Genomic DNA, 23,520 nt, shown 5'->3' on the forward strand with positions numbered 1-23,520 from the left:
TTTCATTGATGTCAACAAGGTTGCAACAATTTACCCCAAATCTAACTTTGGCCCTAAATCTGTAATTCTCTGGGGAGTCTCGTATCAGTTTTGGCCCAGTTCATGCAACATCTGTATCCGGCTTCAGTGTGGCAGACCGTATTTACTGCACATCATATCACACCTGCTGACACTGTCATAGCCAATTGACATTTTAAAAAATCTTGTAGCTGCATATCAGCAAGAAAAACAACATTGTTTTAGAACCTCTTATCTCTTAGCTCCCAAATATCCTGTTTCTTCAAACTTCAGTAGCCAGGACCAATAGAAACCTCTTCCTGTCACTGGCTGACTTCATTTCCCAGAGTTAGCACAATCTCATCCGCTCTAAATAACTTCATTAAAACTTCTTTCTGGTCAGAGCGAAGCAATAATTATTATTGACAATTATTAGCAATCAATAAACTAGATCACATTATGGCGAGCACTATTAAGGTAAGAAAGGGAATATCTTTTTATTAGCCTCTTTTAAAAAAATAATACTATTTGATTTCCTTTCTGAGTAGCAATAAGTAGAACTGGGCAACACCCCCACAGCCACAATAGAGGACGAGAAGATTTCCTTTGTACTGCCTAGTAAATTTCCTTTTTCCTATTCCAACTGTCCACAAGGCTTAAAAACTTGAAACTCAGGAAAAAAATTGGATGCTTTTTTTAAATTCACTGTTCGGGGCTGTGGATTATACTTGCGAAGCCTTTCTGAGGGAAGACCTTCTGAATTTTCTTGTTGACATCATTTGAACAAATTTGGATATGTATCTGAATTAGAATCTGGACAGCTGTAAGGGGGCAAAGTAATTATTGGGAATTTAAAATGACACAATTTTGGATAATTTTTCCTTTCTTTATGTAGCTATAAGTATGGGTGCATAGGAATAAAGGAACGCTAGCTCTGATTTTACTGTTATTCAGCTATTGTGGATTTAGTTTTATTGGTATTGTTTCTAATATAAAAGAAATGGGATAAATGTTCATGTTGGTAATAATTCACTTGATGTCTTAGGGTTTGTGTTTTTAAGGAACATCAAAAGTAATTTTAAAAATCTCCTAAATTGGTGATCCATTTCTGAATCACTTCAAAAATAACTCTTGTGTGATAGTTTTGCTGAGTTTTAGAGTATTTTGTTGTTCAGTTAGATTGATCTTTGGATAGCGTGCATTTCAATTAATAGTTACACATGTTGCAATAAGCTGTGATTAATTGCTAAAGTAACAAGTCCTGTGTAATTTAAAGTCTGATGTACAGGATTTATAAGAATGGTTTTTTTTCCATCATCACTTACAGATTTCATTCATGTAAACTATTAAACACTTTCACACATTTCTCAGTGCATTGGGATATTTTTATTATAATAACAGCAACAAAAGTAGAACAATTGACTGTGATCCTAAGAACACATTACTGGGAGTAAGCTCCATTGAATAAAATGGGTCTTACTCCTGAGTAGACCACTTAGGGATGCTCTCTAAGGCTGTACTCCTAATACACTTGCTACACTCCTAATATACTTTGTTGAACTCAGTGAGGCTTAGTTCTGAATAAACATACATATGATGATTGCACTTCAGTTTGTTTAAGATAGAGTGTCTTTATTATTCTTTAAGCTTCACTACATTTTATGATGTAATAGCATAGTCTATCAAAGCTTTTGTAATGTGAAATATTAAAAATCTCATCCAGTGAAATTTTAATTGTATGGCTTGAAAGATCTTTTCTCTTTTATAGTCAGTGATATTTGCATAATTCTTTTTACTGAGATCAACATCCAAATTTGTTTTGAATGGCAATCCCTGTGTCTATTACTAGCTCTAATTCGTTGGGGGGTTTAGACCACTTGTGCAGGGTTGCACTTAAAATTGATAGTACACGTGCATATAGTTCACTCTTTTGGCCATTTACTAACTCTGATATATAGAAAAAACTAACTGCTAACAGGACAATGTGATGCTTTGGTATTTTGTTAGCCTATGCATTTGTGTATAAAGCTACATTCTAGGTTACATTTTTGTGTGTGTGAACAAACTGTAGGTGTTTGGCACCTGTCCATTTGTAAGTTATTTTTCAGACCAACTTTATTTACAGTTGGATATTGCAGATGTATTTTGTAGACATATAGTTGTAAAATATTATAGTAAAAATAGGAAACGTTTAGAAAATATTCCTGGAAGAAGATAATCTCCCTGGATAAATTATATTCTTATTCCATGTACTATAGTTATCAGATATTTTAATAACTGCTTGTTTTAAGTCAATTTAGTCTTATTAAAATCAAAGATGGCTGAAACAGCTTTTATTAAACTGCTTTGGTTTTATTAGAATAATGACAACAATATACAAAAATTGAATCAATTTCTGTTGGTTCAAAATAATCTCTGCTCTAAAAAGTACAGTAAGACAGATTCTCAGTTTATATGCTTTGGACCTGATCATTTTTAACATGACTGCTGTCTACAGAAAACTAAAATCCCAATCAGTTGCCCTTGAACATGCAATTTACTTTGATTTTAGTGTCTCAGAAATATGATTATGCTGTTAATACTGGGATGCTAGAATGCAATAATAGACAGGTTCTGAGACAATTCCTAAGTGAGTTACAAGCTGCAGCCTTGGGCCTAGTGGATACAGGGTTGGATCCTGCCTAGATTTCCTCAGGCACAAAGGTGGGTGTGAGAATTTTCTCTAATTTCTCTCTCCCATGGCAGCCCAAAATGCTTCCATCCATGCGGCTCCTGGGAGATGGGAAACCCCTAAGGAACATCTTAGGGGGGATCAGCAAAAATTTCTTGTGTGTGCCAAAATCTAGGCAGGATCCAAGTCTTAACCACTCAGACTAAAGAGGAGTCATCTGTGTTTTACCATTATGTCCCTGAAAAATGTTTCGCACCACTTGGTTTGGAAGGGCTCCATGCTTCCTCCTATCAGATGATCATAAAATAGTAGTAGTTTGAGAAAAAAGGAAACAGAACTCCTATTTCTTCAATGGATTGCTATATAACCTATACTTATCTGCTTTATAACATCAAAGGGATATTCCTATTTTCAGGGATGCCTACCTTCTATTTGATTTCCCCCCCTGCAGCTGGCTCTGCTACTGTGTTTCTTTTGCTGCTTCTACAGTTACAGTTTTGTAGTAAAAGTCTGTCTAGTTACTACTTCATATGCTGCAAATTGGTTACTGATTACAATTGTGGATAGTTGGGTTATCCTAATCTGCCTTGGACATATACCCAGTCAGCTTTTAATTGCTAGTTTCCTTCTTTTGTGGTTGGATTGGAGATTCTGCTATCTAAAATAAAATTCTTGCATATTTGTAATGGGAATATTTGAGGTTTGAATGGTACTATATAGCTGATTTCTGTATAAATACTAAGGTATTGCAATCAATTGATGGATTTTAGATAGTAAAATCAGTAAACTATCTCACTAATTTTTGTCATATTCTTTTATAGAAAATGTGTCCATAAAAAAACCTGTCTGTATTTCTCAGGGTCTACTGAATTGCATTAAGAAAAGCAGATGGCACTGCATTATGAGAGCTGAAAAAATACTATATTTAGAGGTGTAATTACAATACAGAGCAGAGTTCGACATTCTCAGTTCATTCTCTTCCCTTATTTCTAGTGTTACTATATATACACATTTACATGAAAAACAATTTATACACTTTCTCCTTTATTTTTATAATTTTCTCCTTTAGTCCACCAGTCCAGTTACATGTATATTTAACTTTAACAAGGTAAATGTCAGTCACAATAACATCAATGGGTACAACTCAGAAATAGCTGGATTTTGCTACCATGGAAATATGTATGCACACCTAAGCAGACAAGGCTTCCTCTATGGGCATAGAGGGCCCACAGGTGAGACAGACAACCTTGCCTTGTAAGATAAAGAGGCCACAACTTTTACTGATTACACTGTAGGAGCATTGGCACAACATAGGGACGGATCCCAGGGTGAAGGATCGTGCAGCACCTGAATAAATAGGGGAGGGGCATGCAAGTAGGCACCCAAGACACCTACCCCTCCCCAGCCCACCTGACATGATCCTACCAGGGATGCCAGGCTCTTGCCCCTGGAACCTAGCTCCCCCCACACACACCTGACCATGTGGCCCGCCAGCCTCATGGCCACCCTGCCGGCTTCTCCTGAACCCTGGGGCCACAAAAGTGGTGACAGGGTAAGTCCTGACCATGACTTCCCTTGGTTTGTAAAATGTTGGTCACATCACAGCTAGCAGGAGTTTGCTCTTCAAGTGAGTAAAATTGCTTTCATTTCATTTAGATGGTGTGCTTGCTTTGACGTTATGCAATTGTTTGTTATGGGCCTGAACTCTAAGGATCGGGCCATAACTCTTTCCTCTAGAGGCCACAAGCATAAATCTTCAGCTCTTCATTTTATATGTGTAGCAAGAACACATGAGGTGTTTATAAAATAACTATTAAAATTTAGTCCTAGTTTATTGCTGATTACACCTATGATGAATTTGATCCAGATTCTTGACTTTTCAGTTAAAGTGATATTCTCCAAGTAGAGAATAAACAATAAGAAATGTCTACTGTTTGATTTATGTTTTAGAAGAACTAACACAGTATTTATGCATAATATTTTTCCAAGAGGGCTAAGAGATTTCATCAGCCCTGGAATAGCAAGTTCACAAGATTAAACTTTCCAATAATACACATGAAGGCTCTTAAAATGTTGAAGGGAAAAACTTCTTCTTTTTAGATGGTTGTTCGTAATATAAATAAATGTGATTAGCCGAGTACAACTAAGTACTGCTTACCATGTTAAAGTGATTCTTGTTTAAAGAAAATTCGATAAGGGAAAAGAAAACTAGGCAAGGAGGAGAACCTCACAGCTATCCCATATTTTAAAACTATTGAAATAGCTATTTGTGTTCAGGATCTGAAGATATTTTTGTTTTAGAAGGAATCATCACAGCTTGGGAAATCTTACAGATGATTCCATTCTATATTTTGCACCACCATAGGTAGTTGGAATCCTAAGCTCTTCCAGTAGCAAACTCAAAAGCACAATTATAACAGTAGACAAAGAGGCAACATAATAATGTCAGCAATTTTCATAGAAGTCCTACAACTGTGTCACCATATATCACTTTTGTTTCTCTCTGTGCCCTTATAACAGCTGTATATTGAAGACATTAATCAATCTACAGTGATTATCTGAACACCATAATAAGGTCACTTGTTTGTTACATAACTTTTACACACTCCGCAGCTTGGAATTGCCTACAGCACAACTAATGTCATAGTTCAGTGATTAAGAGGGAAGGAACATAGGCCTGAAGCAAACAAGTGTTTGAGTTCTCCTGGCAGCCCAAACAACAACAGCCTCCAAAGCCACCATTTTCCCAAAGAAAACAACAAGGCCACACAAAGAAGCAAGGAATGCTGTTCTAATCAAAACAGCTCCATAACCCATTGGCTTAAAGGAAGTTGCGTGTAGAAAAAAGGGGCAGGATTCACACACTAGGGAATGCAGAGGTTGGGGCCAAGGTTCCCTCCCTTTGTCCTGTGCAGCAGTGACATGTGATTGGCAGGTTGCCCTCAGTACCTGCATGGGAGGTACCCAATTTAAATAGGGACTGTGGCATCTGTGAAGAAGGATTTCCCCAATAGGCTCCCTCTTGGACCATTTTAGCTTAGGAAAATTATGCCGGGCGGGGTGTGTGTGTGTGTCAATGAAGCTCATTCTCCGTGCTCCAAACTGGGCATCACACATTCAGGAAATGAGGTGAGAGCACAACTTACATGTGATTGTTACATAGGACTCTGAGTGGGGACCCAAACAAAGCCTGTGTAATCTGTAATTTGTCCATTGGCCCCGTTTAGTCAGTCTTTATTAACAAGGATTCCATACAGACAGTGGTGATGAGATTGCATCTGCCTGTTGTGGTTTCTGTGTGAAGGAAATATTTTGTTTTGCAAGCAAGAGGGAAAGGGATCGCTAGGATAGGGAATAACACAACAATAACTCATTCCACTTTGGAAAAGCTCGGGCTTTAATCAAAGAGCCATGAGGCAGGTGCTCAGCCACTGGTCTTAATCAGCTGGCTAAGTGTCCCTGTCCCAATTCCCTCCTCTCCTGTTTTGTGTTGGGCTCCATCCAATGTGTATCTTACCCTCTGATACAGCTGGGTGGGTGGAAGATAAATTCTCTGTTTATTCCTGTGGAAGTGTTTTTACCCACTTACAAGAGTCATTTTGCGTTCATAATTTTATGTTGCTGGGGAATGTGGTATATAACCTTTGGGGAGAATAGCATGCCAATTAAACTGGCCACTTCTTTAGTCCCCACACACACCACACACCTTGTGACTCCTGTCCTTACCACACTTATGTCAACAAAGTTATAACATGTATCTCTTAAACAGACTGAGGGAAATGACAGTATAATGATTGTACTATGCTGCCATAGTGTTACACTGGCTTAGGGCATTATTAACAATTACATTCTAGTTATTATTACCAAATATATATATATATGCCCCCTTTTAGAGCCGGTTTGGTGTAGTGGTTAAGTGTGCGGACTCTAGTCTGGGAGAACTGGGTTTGATTCCCCACTCCTCCACTTGCACCTGCTGGATGACCTTGGGCAAGCCGTAGCTCTGATAAGAGCTGTTCTTGAAAAAGAGCAGTTTCTGTCAGAGCTCTCTCAGCTCCACGTACCTCACAGGGTGTCTGTTGTGGGGAGGGGAAGGGAAAGGAGTTTGTAAGCTGCTCTGAGACTCCTTTGGGTAGTGAAAGGTGGGGTATAAATCCAATCTCTTCTTCTATTCTGTGTTCTTTATCATGGAAAGTATGGTAGATAATGCAAGGCTTTCAAAACAGAATTCATATGCAGTGTATTGTCTTTACTCTCTACATTACAAGTAAGCAGGAACATCTGAAGAACACTAAACTTGTGAACATAGACAAAATTCAACTAATACACTGCTTAGCGGATTCATCAATCCTGTGTTCAAGCTTGGTGGTGGTTCTTTTAAAAAAAAGTTTTCTCCACTTTTTATCAACATCCTTACAAAAAGGCCCTCATAAAGCAACGGCAAAATAGTTGCCTACGCTGGGAACAGGAGATAGTTAAACAGGGAATCAGTAGTCAATCGTTATGTTCAGTTGATTTCCATGGGAGAGTTCTGCACTTGCTTACATTCCTCCTACTGAAATTAACAGGACAGAAAGTGCTAATATTTGGCTGGGTTTTTAATCAGCAATGTTTTAACCCTTGTTTTCTGCAAGCTTTTGTGTTGTGTCAGAAGTCAGAGGCCCATGTTTAGCAACACATGCTGCTATGAACAATCCGTCCTAGCACAGCTATAGCCCACTCTCCATTCATTTCAGTAGGACCATTAGAATGAACAGCAATTGTTCTTGATCAGGCCAATGGCCTATCTTGTCTAGCCTCCTGTACAAGGTAGTGGCCATCCAGATGTCCCCAGAAGTCCTACAAGTAGGTTGCTGAAGCTAGAGTCTCCCCAGTTGTTGCTCTCCAGCACTGGTTACTGTCTCTGGGTATAGTAGTTCCATATAGTTATCATTTACTTATTTATGTAATTTATAGTCTGCCTTTCTCACTGGAATTCAAAGCAGATTACACACTGTGAGTCAGTGCAATCAATAGAATTAGGAGACATCTAAAAATGTAATAGGACTAGGACTGCAGAAATCTTAAACGAGGTTTAAGTATTTAGACATGACATGTTAAACAATTCAAGAAATGGTATTACATAAGCAGAAATATGTAATTTCTTGGAAATATATAGCAATGGATAATGCATATTAGTAGTGTAGGCCATAGTCCTGTTTCCTGGACCTAACCTCCAAGAATGTGTCTAAAAACTTTTCCTATATAACAAAAGTAGCAAAATAATAGCTATTGCAGCACTCATCTTTGAGTAAAGAAGTTCTTCCTTTTTGTCTGTCTGGAATTTATTGCCCAACAACTTCATTAGGTGCTTGCAAGTTCTAGTATTATGGATCAGGGATAAAAAGTTCTCTCCGTCCACTTTCTGTACCCAACGCATCCTGTTATAAATCTCTGTTGGGTGCCCCTTAGTTACCTTTTTTCCAAACAAAAAAGCCTCAAACTCCTTAGTCTTTCCTTTTATGGAAAGGACTCCAGCCCCTTTATCGTTGTTATCCTTTTCTGCACTTTTTAAATATTTATTTATTTGAGATATAGTGATCAGACCTGTACACAGTATTCCAAATGCAAATACACAATGGAACGACAGAAGAACTGTTACATTGACAGCTTGGTATCCCTATTGTAGAATTGCACTTTTTCATCACCGTCACACTCTGAGCCTGCATTTTCATAGTTATCTACCATGACCACGTGTCTTTCTTTGTAAGTGACTGCCAGTTCATACTGCAGAGTCCCGGCCCGGAGGGTCCAGGACGTGGACCCCCCCCCTCGGCACCCCCCTCTTGCCACTCACCTGAGAATCCATGGAGCAGCAGGAGGGAGTCGGCACCTCCTTGTTCACCGGGACAGGGACCCGGTGACAGGCGGCTGAGGGACTCAGTCATGGTGGCTGCTGGCGGCGCGAGGGGGAGCGGCGTTGTCCGTGCACAACCACAGAGCCATGACCCACGAGAAGTGGCAGGAGAAGACAGCTGGACGGGCTCCACTCGGAATTGGCCAGGGGTGGGCACACTGACTGGGAGCACCCCGAACCATGGCAGCGGTGTACCCCATGGGCCGCCGGTGGTGGCTCAGCGTCATCCCTGCCCAGAACACTGGGACAGCGTTTGGGCTTATCAAGGGGGCAGGGCCAGGCTGGAGGTAGGTGCGATAAGGAAGACTGGTGGTGCTGGGAGCTGGAGGGGGATTATAAAAGAGGGAGAAGGCGAAGGGGCCAGGGAGGAAAAGCGTGCAGTGGAGACAAATGAGGGCTGTGCCAGAGAGAGAGAAAAAACAGCCGAACAGTTAGGCTCCAGGGCGCTGAGACAGAGGGACTCTAGGGGTGGTGTTAACCCGTCCCCTGTCAATCTGAGGCCACAACGCATCCTCCAACTTTGAAACCCCCAGACTTCCAGGACCATTCTCCCGATACGGGCATCCAACGTCACGGCTACCGGAGGGGCCTCGTCAGGAGCACAGCGGGAGCCCGACAAAGTGGTGGAGAATGCGGGCACAACAGACCTGCTAGGTAGGCCGCTTCCCTATCTGCCTGCTTCACCCGGTTGGTGACCTCCTTCCAACTGCCTGGAACAGACTGCAGCCACTGAAGCAGCTGATTCCCCCATCTCATCAAAGGAGTCCGAAGAGTCAGACGGTAGCCAAGACTCGGTGAAGGTCCGCCCCACCTCTGCGTCAGCGTCCAAGATGGACTTCACCCAGTTCGGGCAATGACTGGCCGAACATCAAAGCCAGCTCCTGCGGGACCTATCTCAGCAGCATCAGGTGGCCCAGGTGACTCTGGTGCATGAGCTGCAGCAAGCAGTGCTTGCCTGTACGGCACAGGACAGGGCTGGGGGAGCCGGAGGACTTCCTTGGGGGCCCTGGCCATCCCTCACCAAGCTAGGGCTGGAAGACGAAATAGAAGCCTACCTGGAGGGTTTTGAATGAGCTGCTGAGGCTGCACAATGGCCACGGGACCAGTGGGCCCACATCCTTGGCCCATACCTCAGCAGGGAAGCGCAAGCTGCTGTGAAAACCATGGAAAGGAGCGAGGCCACCGACTATGCAGAGGTGAAGGCCGCCATCCTCAACTGGCTGGAAGTCACTCCAAAAACATACCATCAACGCTTCCGTGCCTTCCAGATCCAGGGGCTGGCTTGCCCGAGGACTGTCATTGCCGCGTTGAAGGATGCCGCCACCCGCTGGCTGAATCCCACATCCAATGATGGCAGGAGAGTGGTCGAGGTACTGGTAATCTAACAGTTGCTCCAAATCCTTACCCCCTGCACCCGTTACTGGCTTGTGTGCTGGAGGCCAAGAAAGCTCAACAAGGCCCAGGAGCTCTGGGAAAATTTTCAAGCCGCTGATGGACGGGAGGCCAGACTAAAAGGGGAAGGCGTTCGCCTGGGGCGGGGTGGGCCCACCTCCAGCAAATCACCGCCCAACCCACCCTCTGTCTGTCGAGGATGGAGGGCGGCCTGGGAGAGCTGGAGGGGGATTATAAAAGAGGGAGGAGGTGAAGGGGCCGGCGAGGAAAAGCATGCAGTGGAGACAAACGAGGGCTGTGCCAGAAAGAGAGAGAAAAAAAACAGCCAAACAGTTAGGCTCCATGGCGCGGAGACAGAGGGACTCTAGGGGTGGCATTAACCCCGTCCCCTGTCAATCTGAGGCCCCAACACATCCTCCAACTTTGAAATCCCCAGACTTCCAGGACCGTTCCCCCGATACGGGCATTCAACATCACGGCTACCGGAGGGGCTTCGTCAGGAGTGCAGCAGGAGCCCAACATCCACCAACATATATTTAGTTAGGATCAGGGCTCTTTTTGTAGCAGGAACTCCTTTGCATATTAGGCAACACACGCCTAATGTAGCCAATCCTTCAAGAGCTTACAGTAGCCCCTGTAAGAAGAGCTCTGTAAGCTCTTGGAGGATTGACTACATTAGGGGTGTGTCGCCTAATATGCAAAAGAGTTTCTGCTACAAAAAGAACCCTGGATTTTTACCACAGTGTTCAACAAATTATACTTACACTAGACCTCATTTGCCTTACCTCATTAGGAAATATCCTTTTGTGAGAGACCTTCACAATTTGCTCTGTTCGGGGGCGGGGCATCGCTGTGGTAATGGCAGACGCATTTTAGAAGAGCTCCGTTAGCCCTCCCTGACTTCCTCATAAAATGCCAATAGAATAAATGATTTTTCGCATCACCGAGGAATGGGAAAACTGAACAAAGATCATCTGGCTATAAAAAAAACGATCGGTCCGCATTTTAAAACACCTAAGAATCGCTCAAAAGCCTCTCACAAATCGGTAAGCGCTAATAACGAGACTGTTAAAATGGCGACGGGAAGCGAAAATACTGACAAGAGACCCCCCGCTTTCACTAAGCAAGACTTTATGGAGGGTCTTAGAGTCTTTAAGGCAGAAATACTGATTGATATAAACGTGATGATAAAACCGCTGGCAGATAAAATGGAGGAAATGCAACTATCGATCCAGCAGGTAGCTCAAACTGCCGAAACGGCTATTGATACTGCTGTCAGTAATCAGGAAGACATTCGATGTCTACAAGATGCAGAGACATGGGCACGAGAACGTATAATATTACTAGAACATCGTTCCAGAGAAAAAATTTTAAAACTTCGCAGCTTTCCTGAAAATGCGGAGGGCCAAATGGATCTGACAGTCTTCCTTGCCACTTGGCTGGGTGAAACCATCCCCTTCGAAGATGGGGCAGAACCAGTACTTACCAGAGCATACAGGCTGGGAAACATTCAAAACAGTAAAAGAAAAGGTCCTCGAGACATCATCGTTGAATTCTTAGACCTTAAGAATAAAAACCGGATCCTTCAAGAGACACGCAAACAGTGGAATTTTAAATTCAACGCTGAGGTAATCACCATATTTCCTGACGTTGCGCCTGAAGCCCTCCAAATCCGAAGAGAGCTCAAGCCCATCACAGCAGTACTCGCTGAAAAAAACATCAAATACCAGTGGGCCATTACAGGCTGTCTTCAAGTTCATCATAAAGGCGTCCTGCATCAGGCAGCGGATCTCGAAACGGGTGAAGCACTGCTGATAGCTTTGGGGCTCCGGCCAGCAGAAGAGATGGACACCTATGCCCTTGACCGCAAACATAAAAGGTCTCGAGAAACTTCGCCTCGCTGGCACAACGCGGCATCGAGAAAGCGTATAAACTTATGATTGCACAACTTAAGCTCTGTAATGAGGTGATTCATTCCCCTTATGCTGCTCAGTTTTAATTTTATGTTATGCCTAACACTAGCAAAAGGTTCATTCGTGCTTATAGCAGTTCGTTCTGATTAAAGTTGTAGCGAATTTACATTAGAAACTCAGGAGGAAGAAAGGGAGGGAGAGCGATCTACGGATCTCTATCTAAAGCCCTCTTCAAGATGTTATGGTTAACAATTGTTTGTTTTTTTACATTCTCTCAAGTCTCGATAATTGAACCCATTAGGTTCAGTGAGTGGATTTTCCACTCACTACGAGACTCAGGGGTTAATGGGAAGGGTGGGGGAGGGGGGGGGGTTATTGTTATTTTTTCATGCTGTTTCCAATTTGAAAAGTCATATCATTTTGATTACTACGTTTACACAGTCCTTATGCAATTTGAGTTATTGGAGGTTTCCTGGTCTTCAGAGTGTTATTTTAAAAATGTAAATGTATTTATTGGTTGTCATCTTTTGAAAGCATTGATTATACAAATAGATTACACTTATCTTGAAATCTGTTATTGCAATATTCCATTAAGTATAAGCATGGTTATCAAAATTTCTCATGGATAGTTTGAATATTGTTACTTTAAACTGCCGAGGTTTAAATAATTATACGAAGACCAAACGTATAGCTAATCACCTTAAGAGACAAAGGGCTCATGTTGCCTTCCTTCAGGAAACATACATAAAAAAAGACCGAAAGCCCTATACTCAAACTGGTTTTCAGAACAGTTTCTGGCTTTCGGCACCAATAAATCCAGAGGTGTGGCTATTGTTATTTCTAAAGAGGCGCACTACTTTCATGAAGATTCCCAGATTGATGAAGGAGGAAGGCCAAATCAAAGGTGAAAAAATGACGTTTGCTACACTCTATGCTCCTAACTGTAATCAAATTCATTTTATAGCTTCAGTTTTAGCCAAACTCAAACTTTTCGCTGAGGGACCAATAATTCTTGGGGGAGATTTTAATTGCTTAATGAACCCCTCATTAGATAAAGCGCCTAAGCCCTTTTCAAGAGTAGCTAAAACTGTCTCCCCGTTACAAGAACTTATGTCCAAATATGACTTACATGATGGTTGGAGGCATCTCCACAATAAAGAGCGAGACTATACATTTTATTCACCCAGACATAAAACACACACTAGACTTGACTACTTATTTTTTTCCACATCTTTATTAAACTCTCTGGTATCGTCCTCAATAGGTGCTCAGTTATGGTCCGATCATGCTCCTTATACGGGTACCTTGGAAAAAAACCAAAAGAAGAATTTTAGTAGGTACTGGAAATTTAATAACGCCATGTTATATGAACCTGCCATCAAAAGTGCATTGCGACTGCACTTACAAGAATTTTTTAAAATTAATACCACACCTGATGTTTCGGCAGCTACCATTTGGGAAGCTTCTAAGGCCTATATTCGTGGGCATAGTATTTCTCTACTTGCTTCTAGCAGAAAGGAGAAAAACGCCCTCAAGACAGATCTTCGGCATAAAATTCAGGATTTAGAACAAAAACATAAGGCAACAAATAGCAAAAGAAGTTATAGAAAACTATTTGATGCACGTAAACAGCTCGAGATGCTTGAAACATCAGAAATTCAAAAATCAAATTTATATTATCGCCAGTGTAATACTTCTAAATCTTCCAAAAGATTACGCTATCTCTCGTGGAAAATACAAAAAAGACAAACAGAACGCCACATATTGGCATTACGTAATACACAAAATGATCTAAAGCGATCGTCTAAGGACATTTTAGACATTTTGGAGTCTTTTTATCGGAACTTGTACACTTCAACTAAACCAGATCCTGGGCACATTCAACAATTTTTAGATTCCATTACGACCATTAGAAAACTATCTAACAAAGACAAGGAGGCTCTAGAAGCACCTTTCAATTCTCAGGAACTAGAGTCAACAATTAAGTCTATGAAAACTAAAAAAACACCTGGACCTGATGGTTTTAGCTCAGAATTTTATAAGGCTTTTCTTCCTGAATCAGTCACTCCATTATTGAATGTATGCAACACAATACAAAACTCTGGAATCATGCCAGAGTCCTGGAAAAAAGCAAATGTAATATTAATTCCTAAAAAAGACAAGGATCTCACAGACCCAGCCTCTTTTAGACCTATTTCTTTGGTTAATACTGACTACAAAATATACACTGGAATGCTGGCAAATAGGCTCAAAAACATTATTGCAAAGTATATTAGCAATGACCAAACTGGTTTCATTCCTACAAGAGATATAGCGGACAATATTAGGAAAACACTCAACATCATTCACGCTGCTAAACATAATACTGATGCACACTCACTCCTTTTTTCAATAGACATACAAAAGGCGTTTGATTCCCTGGAAATATCTTACTTAAATGAACTAACAAAATTTTTGAACTTTGGTTCAAACTTTAGAAATTCTATTCAAGCCATTTACGAAGCACCCACCACATGTATATTAGCAAATGGCCTTACTTCAAATCCTATTATGTTACAAAGGGGCACTAGACAGGGTTGCCCCCTATCCCCGCTACTTTTCATTATTGCTATGGAACCGTTAGCCTGTTTGCTTAGAGAAAATTCTGCTTTTACAGGCATCAAGATTGGCGATAGGGAATTTAAGTTAAGTATGTTTGCTGATGATATTATTTTGTATATATCATCCCCAGTTAATTCTCTTCAAATAATTTTTTCCTTATTAGAAATGTTTGGGAAATGTGCTGGTTTGATCATAAATGCCTCCAAATCCTCAATATATCCAATCAGAGTACCTCTTAGAATTAAAAAAATAATAAAGGATACTTACCCATTCCATTGGATTGATAATCATTTTACTTATTTAGGTATTAAAATTCCTATTTTACTTAAAAATCTTATCAAAATAAACCATGTTGCATTACATAAAAAAATGGTGACTACTATGTCTAAATGGAACACAAATTCTTTTTCGTGGATAGATAAAATACAAATCCTTCGCACCTTTGTCTTGCCAAGGTATATGTATTTGTTTCGTACGTTACCAGTATTTATTCCCAAAAATATGTTTAGAAAATGGCAACATGATATAAACAAATTTGTGTGGAATAACAAACCTCCAAGAATAAATATTAGAACAATGTCCAGATCAAAAAAAGAAGGAGGGCTAGCTTCTCCAGATTTAGCCTCCTATTACAACGCGGCCACTCTCGCATCCCTTGTTAGACAATATACTTCTGACTCACAGTTGGACTGGATGTGGATAGAGGAAAACTCCACAAAGGGTCAAAACTTCCAAGCATTGCTTTGGAGGTCCAAACGTAACTCACTTAATAAGGATTCTACTTCACCATTTTTGAAACACACTCTTAAAATATGGGATCAAAATAAACACAAACTTACCTCTTCATCCTCGAAGTTAAGTACTTTCTGTGGGCAACCCTGGTTCCCACCGGCAAATGACCCAGCCAAATTTTTGCAGTGCAAACAAGCAAAGGTTACAAGAATAATTGACGTTCTTCAAAATAATAAAATGCTAGACAAGATAGACTTAGAATTGAAATATAATTTTCATACACAGTGGTGTGAATATCTTCAACTCCGCCACTTTCTTGAACATTCAGCGTTTAAAACCTCTTTGACCAGACCTTTAATGGACTTTGAGAGACTCTTATATGTAAAACAACCAAAAAAAGGTTTAATTGCAAAAATTTACAAGATATTACAAACCTCACAACTTCACAAGGCTCTTAGTTACCAACAAGCCTGGTCATTAGATCTCCAAAGACAAATCACTGAGGAACAATGGGACAAAATTTGGAAAACGCTTAATAAACAATCTAGCTCATTATATGTTTTTGAAGCAAACATGAAAGTCCTCACGCGTTGGTACCTTACACCGGCCAGGTTGACTCACATGAATCCGCAAATTAAACCCCAATGTTGGAAACAGTGTGGTGAAAAAGCAACTTATCTTCACTGCTGGTGGACCTGTGATATTATTAACAAATTTTGGCTTCAGATTATTCAGAAAATTAAGATCTTTACTGGATATGACATTCCACCAGATCCAGCTTTAATTCTGTTAAATTTGTGGCCCACTGATTCACCTCCTATACGCTCTGTGAATCTGATTGGAACTTTGCTTACTGCGGCAAAGATAGTTATTGCCAAGCAGTGGAAAGACCCTAACCCTCCAAATCTACAACACTGGATCAATAAAGTTTGGGATTTATTTCTCTTAGAAAATTTTAATACATTCTACTCAGAAACGCAAACGGAATGCGACCTAATGAGCCCACTTCACGCTTGGTACCCATTACTAGACAAGATTCATATAGACAAGTTTGATTGGGAAACCCTTAGTAATGTAAATTTCAAATTGTTATTGTATAATTGACTTCAATTTTGTATAACAAATATGCTATTTGCTATATAATATTGTTATGATGTTTCTGGTTGTAAATGTTTTGCCTGTTTACTTTGACTTTTCAATTGGAATTATGTTTATAATATACAAAAATTGTTAATAAAATATATTTTTTTAAAAAATCAATAGATACAGCCATTATGTGGGGTAATTTTTAATCTCAGTATTGGGTTTTGGGTGCTTCCAATGGGAAAGTGAGAGTAGTGCAAATGCCAGCTAATTAGCAAGGCCCAGTTCAAATCCTGTATCTGCTGTGAGCTAACTGGGAACCTTAGGCAGGCCACTGGCTCCCCCGCAGTGTCTCAGCTGTAATACGGAGGTAAGACTGACATTCAAAAGGGCTGGACGAGGCAGAACAAGCCTGCTGAAGCACTCTCAGCAGCCCTCTTCCATGGCAGACCTTCTGTTGCTTTAGTTCTACAACCAGCTGTGACGCCAACTGCCCCGACAAGCAGCCTTGCAGAGGAAGGGCCAGCTTTTCCACGGGTGGAAACAGGGAACGAAGGGGTTCCCTTTTGACCACCCAAAAGGCCATGCTGGGAACCAGGGAACCTCCAGGGATAAGTTATATTTTATGGTTCTGATAAATAAAAAATTTAAAAAACAACAATTTGCTCTGTTCTTCACGTTCCTCAGTAATTTGGTGTCATCCACAGACTTGATTATCTTGCTGGTCACCCCCAACTCCAGATATTTTATGAACAGATTGAAAAGTACCAGTCTCAATACTAATCCCTGTGTAACTCCTCACCTTGCTTCTCTCCAAAGCAGAAAGTGGCCATTGACTTAAACTCTCTGCTTCCTATTCTTTTTAATCAGCTTCTATGAGAGGGCCTGTCCTCTTGGTCCTTAACCATTATGCTTACTCACTAGCCTTTGGTGAAGGACTTTGTCAAAAACTTTTTTGAAGTTAAAGTATGTAATGTCTAACCAGCTCATCTTTGTGTTCACTAATATAGGGTTGCCAGCCTCCAGATCCAGGCTAGGGATCCCTTGATTTCAGGGGCTTCCTTTTGCAACAGATCAGCTGGCAGGTAGAGAAAACCCCACCCCTAAACAGGGATATCGCTGTGCAATGGTGATGTCCCTGACGTGATGATGTCACATTGGGAACGTCACATAGGAATGCTCTGGTATTTTGGCAAACTCTATGGTTTTGAGGGTGAAAAATCATAGTTCCACCCAAATCCCAAAGCATCCCCATGCAATGTCCCCACTCACCCTCAGAATGCCCCCCAAATCCCCCTGCCAGAGGAACAAATAGACCTTGCAACTCTACTAACTTGTCGAAAACCTTCCAAAGCTTTGTGATGCAGGACTTCACTTTCTAGAAGCTATGTTGATTGATTCTTCTGCAGTAAGGTTTGTTCCTCTCTGTGTTGAATCATTCTATCTTTAAGTACAGTTTGTGTCATTTTACCCAGATCACTCATTAGACTATCTGAAGAAACAATGTCAAAAGATACTTGACCAATGAGACTAGTTTTATGAAAAGTGTATGTTGAATTATGCAAAAAAAAATGAAATTTGAAAATTATCCCAAGAGGAATATAATAATTGTAAGGGGTCAAATTTGGTTTTGAAAAACAGCAAAGATGAAGTAGAAGGCAGGCCAAACTTCCTTTTCCTGTAATGTAGACCAGCAGCAAATCTGAGTGTAGCTAAGGCCCCGGTCACACAGGCCAGATAACACGGGGGAGAAGCATGGCTGTTCACCCCGGAGCAAAATAAAGCGCGGTAGCCCGATCACACGGTCTCCCGAGTCTCTGTGCTTAGGCTGTTAGGTGGCGATCACACAGCGATGCTGCAGTGTGGCAAAGAAGCGGCGCAGTGCGATCACACCAGCGTTTTGCGTTTGTGCGCATGCGCAGTTCCACAGAGCAGCACTGCTTTCAGTTTCGTGTTTGTGCGCATACGCTTACGAAAAACATTCGGTTTGTGATGGGACGTAGACGGGCGCCGGATGCCACAGGATACTAGCGCTCCTGCGATCAGATGCCCACCTGTGCCGCGCATTTTTCGGATACTAGTGCACTTTCCTTGGTACTTTTTAACTCTGCATCTTCGGCGGGACACCATGGGTTGGCCATGGGTGCGCTACGCTTCCCAGATGTTGCAGTGTGATTGCGCCCCAAAAATCCACCCAACATTTGTGCCTTTCGCGCTGCAAATTCTCCGTGTGACTGGGGCCTGAGTAAGTTTTGTTTTTTATAATCAAGTTGCAGCCAACTCATAGCCACCCCATAGGGTTTTCCAGGCAAGGGACGTTCAGAGGAGGTTTGCCATTGCCTTTCTCTGCAAAGCAACCCTGATATTCCTTGGTGGTCTCCCATTGAAATACTGACCAGGGCCGACCCTGCTTAGCATCTGAGATCTGAGGAGATTGGGCTAACCTAGGCTATCCAGGTCAGGGCAAGTACTATACTTAAATAGCTTCATGGCAATTCTGTCATAAATGAAGGGGTGGGGAACAACCCTAGCATACATATATGAGAGGGGAAAGTTAGCTAGAGGAAAGTATTTACAAAAGGCTTAGGATGAGACCTTTGTTTCAGATAGACATTTGTAGTTCTTGGGAGCTGAAAAACATTTATGTTTTACAAATGTGTTTATTACTTTAATAAACAGTAAATATGTTGCAATAGCACTCATGGTAATGATAACAAAACCATAGGCAGATACTTCCTGCCACCATTTCCTATTCTGATAGTTTACCAGATCAAGGATTACCAATACAGGAAGTGCTTTCAACTGGAACTTCCTGTCCACTACTCTTTAATTCATTTAGAAGAACAAACCTTTTACTGTTGCGTATAAAGCTCTCTATTCGCTTGTTAGACTGGGTATGGAAACACAGAAAATATGTTATTGATTCCTAGGGATACTAGAACAAAATACTAGAACAATGCACAGGTACCTTCTGGAGAGTTAGTGTGGTGTAGTAGCTAGGGTGTCAGACTAGGATGTGGGAGACCCAGGTTCAAATCCCTGTTTTGCTATAGAAGCACACTGGGTGACTTTGGGCCAGTCACATACTCTCAGCCTAACCTACCTCACAGGGTTGTTGTGAGAATAATATGGAGGAAAGGAGAAGAGTGTAAGCTGCTTTGGTCCCCTATTGGGGAGAAAGATGGGATACAAACTAAGTAAATAGATTTTTAAAAACTGATTTGTGTTATGCAGTTACTGTTATACAACACATATTGATTGACTGATTGATTGATTAAATTCAGTAGCAGTATGGATGGGGACAGTAAATGTATTTTATTACTTTGGTAGTTAGAAAAATGGCAGTTTAAAGGATTTAAGAAGAAAAGGTGAAAGCCTGATTCTGTACAAGAGAATGGATTGTTAGTTGTTTACCCTGATCATAGCTACAGAATGTACTTACACAGCATGATAGCCAGCTAGAGTGTATCGAAATGGTTCCTCAGGAGACAAAAAGAGGTGCTCTAAATGATAGTTTAGTCAGTATGGTGTAGTGGATAGTGACTTGGACTTTGGCAAAGGAAATCCTAGATTTGAATCCAGTTCAAGGCAAAACCAGACAAGATGCAGAAAGATCTATGATCTGATCTTCCCAGTTGTTTTAAGGTAATTTGAAGCTGCAGAGAGCCCTAATTCAAATTAAATCAGTAGCATGGTTTTGCTGATCAAACCATCAGTGAGATCCTAAACAGAAATGCACCCTTCTAAACCCATTGTCTTCATTGCACTTGGGTGGATGTCACTCTACATAGGATGGCACTGTTAGATTTGTATGACTTTGTATGTCCTTTCATAATTTAATATTTTTTCTCTGTGATTGTCTTTAGTACCTTGTTGTTCATAACTGTAATCACATTATTCAGATATGATTGTGTAGTCTGCAGAGGAATTGGGGAGGAGTCTTAAATGTTGTTTATATAGTTTGGATAGAACTTGTCAGGTGAAGGTTATATGCCCATTAATTGCACTCCAGTTAAAGCAGTTCTCTGCACAGATGGGTTATCAGGGCTGAACACTCATTACAAGATTAATCTCACTTCCGACAAGACTTCCCTTTCCTTCAACTGATTTTGCTCAGACATTGGACCTGTCATCAGCCGTTAGGGTGGATTACCTCTGGGATATTTAATGCTTGTGTGCCATGAAACAATACAAAATGTGTGTCATATCGGCAAAAAACATCTTTAAGAGACAGCACATTTTCATAGCGTTATGAAGGTCGAGATTCATAAACAACTGAAACAATTGTGTGGCTTTGAATTAATCCAATTAATGAACACAAACATAAGCAGATTCATCTCAAGACCTCCTTTGAAATGTCAGCACTGTCAGGGGGGAAAAAAACTAAGGTTTCAATTTTAAGACTACATTTTGTTGTCATTTCCTGAAGTCTTAGTAACAACTCTGGACTACTTCAACTGGGGGGGGGGGATTTAGTATTCCGTTAACAATTTTTTTAATCAGAAGCAATTTCATAAAGTATGGAGTATAGGGATCTAATGTACCACATACTGTTTCTGTGCTCCCATCATTACAAATGCCTTTTGTTTGTAGTGGAGCAGTCTTTGAGAATTTTATGTTAAGGTAAAACGCAAAAAAAGAGGGTCTCTACATTTGCATATCTGATACTGGAGCTTTGATTCCAATCTGGGCAGGTGACTTTTTTCTCCCTACAAATAATGAATGCACATTAGACGCAATATTCACCACATAACGTAATGCATAAAATAGTTCAAAAATGCAAGGGTGTGCGCGCCTGATAGTGCTATAATCTAGCCGGCTCACGGTCAGGATATAATCCATTCACTGTGCATTTTTCATTGTTTTGTTCAGATGAATGGTTGCTCCACAAAACAATGCAGGCTGGCAACGCAGAAGGAAAATATGCAGATTTCAGGACAGCTTACAACATTTTGCTCAACAGGCATATTTTCTTCAGTAAACAACTTTTTCACTTCTGATATTAATTTTTATGTTTCTGTAGAAACCTAATAACTCCTTTCCTCTTCTTTTAGTATATCTACTCTAGAGTAACCGGATGGTTTTTATGTCCTAGAAATTATGTATAAAAGTATACTAACGCAACCTTCCATAATTATATCTGGGTATCAGATCTTAAACAAAGGGGAAGAAATCTAGCAAAATCTTTAGGATCATTTCTATTCTACCCAGTCCTTAAAAGCTTCATGTTCTAGCCACAACAGTTAACATAGGTGCAGTGGCAAGAGGAAAACATTTATTGACATAATCTCATTGGTCTGGGTGAATTCATATGTATCTTTGAATCATATCTATAGATATATGGATTGTGCCTACTCATGCCAATAATAAGCCACCCTGACCCAAGGAGGAGAGGCAGGGCATAAATGAATAATCTGGGAATTTTAGGCAAAACTAGACTACTGTGGTAAATGAGATCACTCCTTGAAACAAAAAGGCTATCTGCAGAATTCCAGATTTATTTTAGGAGTTCTGATATAACAAAAATAACACAACTTGGCAAAGGTGATGAGTATTTTGTTCCTTCCATGTAACTTGTGTAAATTCTAAAACCAGGAAACAAATATTAATACCAATCAGTGGACTAGCTTTTATGTTTCCACAGTACTTCCTGTCCTGGCCTTTAGTCAGCATCAAACTTGGTTGCTGCACGAAGCCTTTCTGTGGTTTAAAGAAAGTAATAGATCTCACAAAGAGGGGGAAAAGCTTTAAGCAGTGTTTCTGGCAGCTTGCTTTTGTATATATTGTCCTGACAAGAGAAATAAACATGGAAGGCACAGCAAACTTCTGAAAACAGGCTGCAGTTTTTCATTCGATAAAAGTCAGTAGATACTTTTTCACCAACAGGATTGTTTAAACCACTGTGTGATTCTAGTTGGTTGGACAAACATAAATTCTTTGAGGATGAGCCCTTGGAGAAGTGCAGTCTTCTTGCTGCGTGCTTCATCTTTGGTTCACAACATCTACAGAGGAGGAGTAGCTAGTTGGGTCTAGGAGGTGGTCAATGCCTCCTCAAGAAAGGGGAGATAGTGGCTGCTCTTGAGAAAAGCTGTTACTAGACCCTAGTGGTAAATCTCCCATTCTTGGACAATATACTCAGCTCCAGACTCTCCTGGATGGAACCACAGTTATCTAGAGCCATTTCAATCCGGTTTATTTCTCCTTTTCACCTATATCCAATAAAGCAGTGGCCATTCTGAACAAAAAATTTTTGTTGGTAATGGGTAGAATGATGACTAATAAACTAGGGATTTATTGACAAGACAGTACTGCTCATAAGTGATCAATTAGCAGTATTTGTCTTATTTTATATGAAGTTGCACTTCTCCTTAAGGATCAGCTGGGCAGTTTGGAGTACTCTTTGTTCCATAGCTGGATGTTCAGGTAGCATACCTTGCATTAAGTACCTTTCACCAGCTTTGTCTGGTATGTGCCAGCTACAGACCCTCCTGGTTAGAAACGATCTTGGAACTTTTATCCCTGCTCTGGTAACTTCCAGGCTTAACAATTATAATGCATTGCATGTGGGTTTACCTTTGAAGGTAGCTGATGAATCCAGAGCATGGCAGCTAGGTTGTCAGCAATTTAGGCTGGCTCTCTGGAGCATGTTCTGCTATTTTTGAAAGAACTTCACTGGCCCCTAGTCTGTTTTCAAGAACAATTCAAATTGCTAACATTACAAATAAAACACTAAATTATCTGGCACCGATATGTCCTAAGAATCACTTGCTCCCATATGAATCTTCCTGTGACCAGGGCTCTTTTTGTAGAAGAAGCCCAGCAGGAACTCATTAACATAATAGGCCACATCCTACAGCAGAAACTCATTAGCATATTATGCCACATCCATGACAGTGCAGCTCATTAGCATATTAGGCCACACCCCATGTTACCAGAAGTGTGGTTATCCAGCCGTCTCTTATGTTCTTATGTCAAGCCTTGGTCTTAAAGGTGCCACTGGACTATTTTGGATTGCTAGCTATAGGGGTGGGGGGGATGACACACAGATCTGCTCTCACAGAGGAGGAAGAACTTATACCTGAATAAACTTTGGTCTTAAAGGTGCCACTGGACTGCTTTGGATTTCTAGCTATGGGGCAGGACACATGCAGATCTGCCCTCACAGAGGACGGAGAGCTTATACCTGAATAAACCTTGGTCTTAAAGGTGCCACTGGACTCTTTTGGATTGCTAGC

At 40.8% G+C, this 23,520-nt stretch overlaps 1 protein-coding gene across 3 annotated transcripts in view; it reads left to right on the forward strand.

The window, feature by feature from the left end:
* Positions 1–362: 362 nt before the first annotated feature.
* Positions 363–23,520, forward strand: part of ERG (v-ets avian erythroblastosis virus E26 oncogene homolog) — an 87,885-nt gene continuing 64,727 nt past the window's right edge. For all 3 annotated transcript variants that reach the window (XM_015418044.1, XM_015418114.1, XM_015418187.1), the window contains exon 1: positions 363–474. In XM_015418044.1, the coding sequence (XP_015273530.1) occupies positions 457–474 (18 nt within the window). In that variant the 5' untranslated portion in view covers positions 363–456. The remainder of the gene's footprint in view (positions 475–23,520) is intronic.

Source organism: Gekko japonicus, unplaced genomic scaffold (genome assembly GCF_001447785.1).
Source record: "Gekko japonicus isolate JY-2015 unplaced genomic scaffold, Gekko_japonicus_V1.1 scaffold242, whole genome shotgun sequence".
In the NCBI taxonomy this organism is placed as follows: domain Eukaryota; kingdom Metazoa; phylum Chordata; class Lepidosauria; order Squamata; family Gekkonidae; genus Gekko; species Gekko japonicus.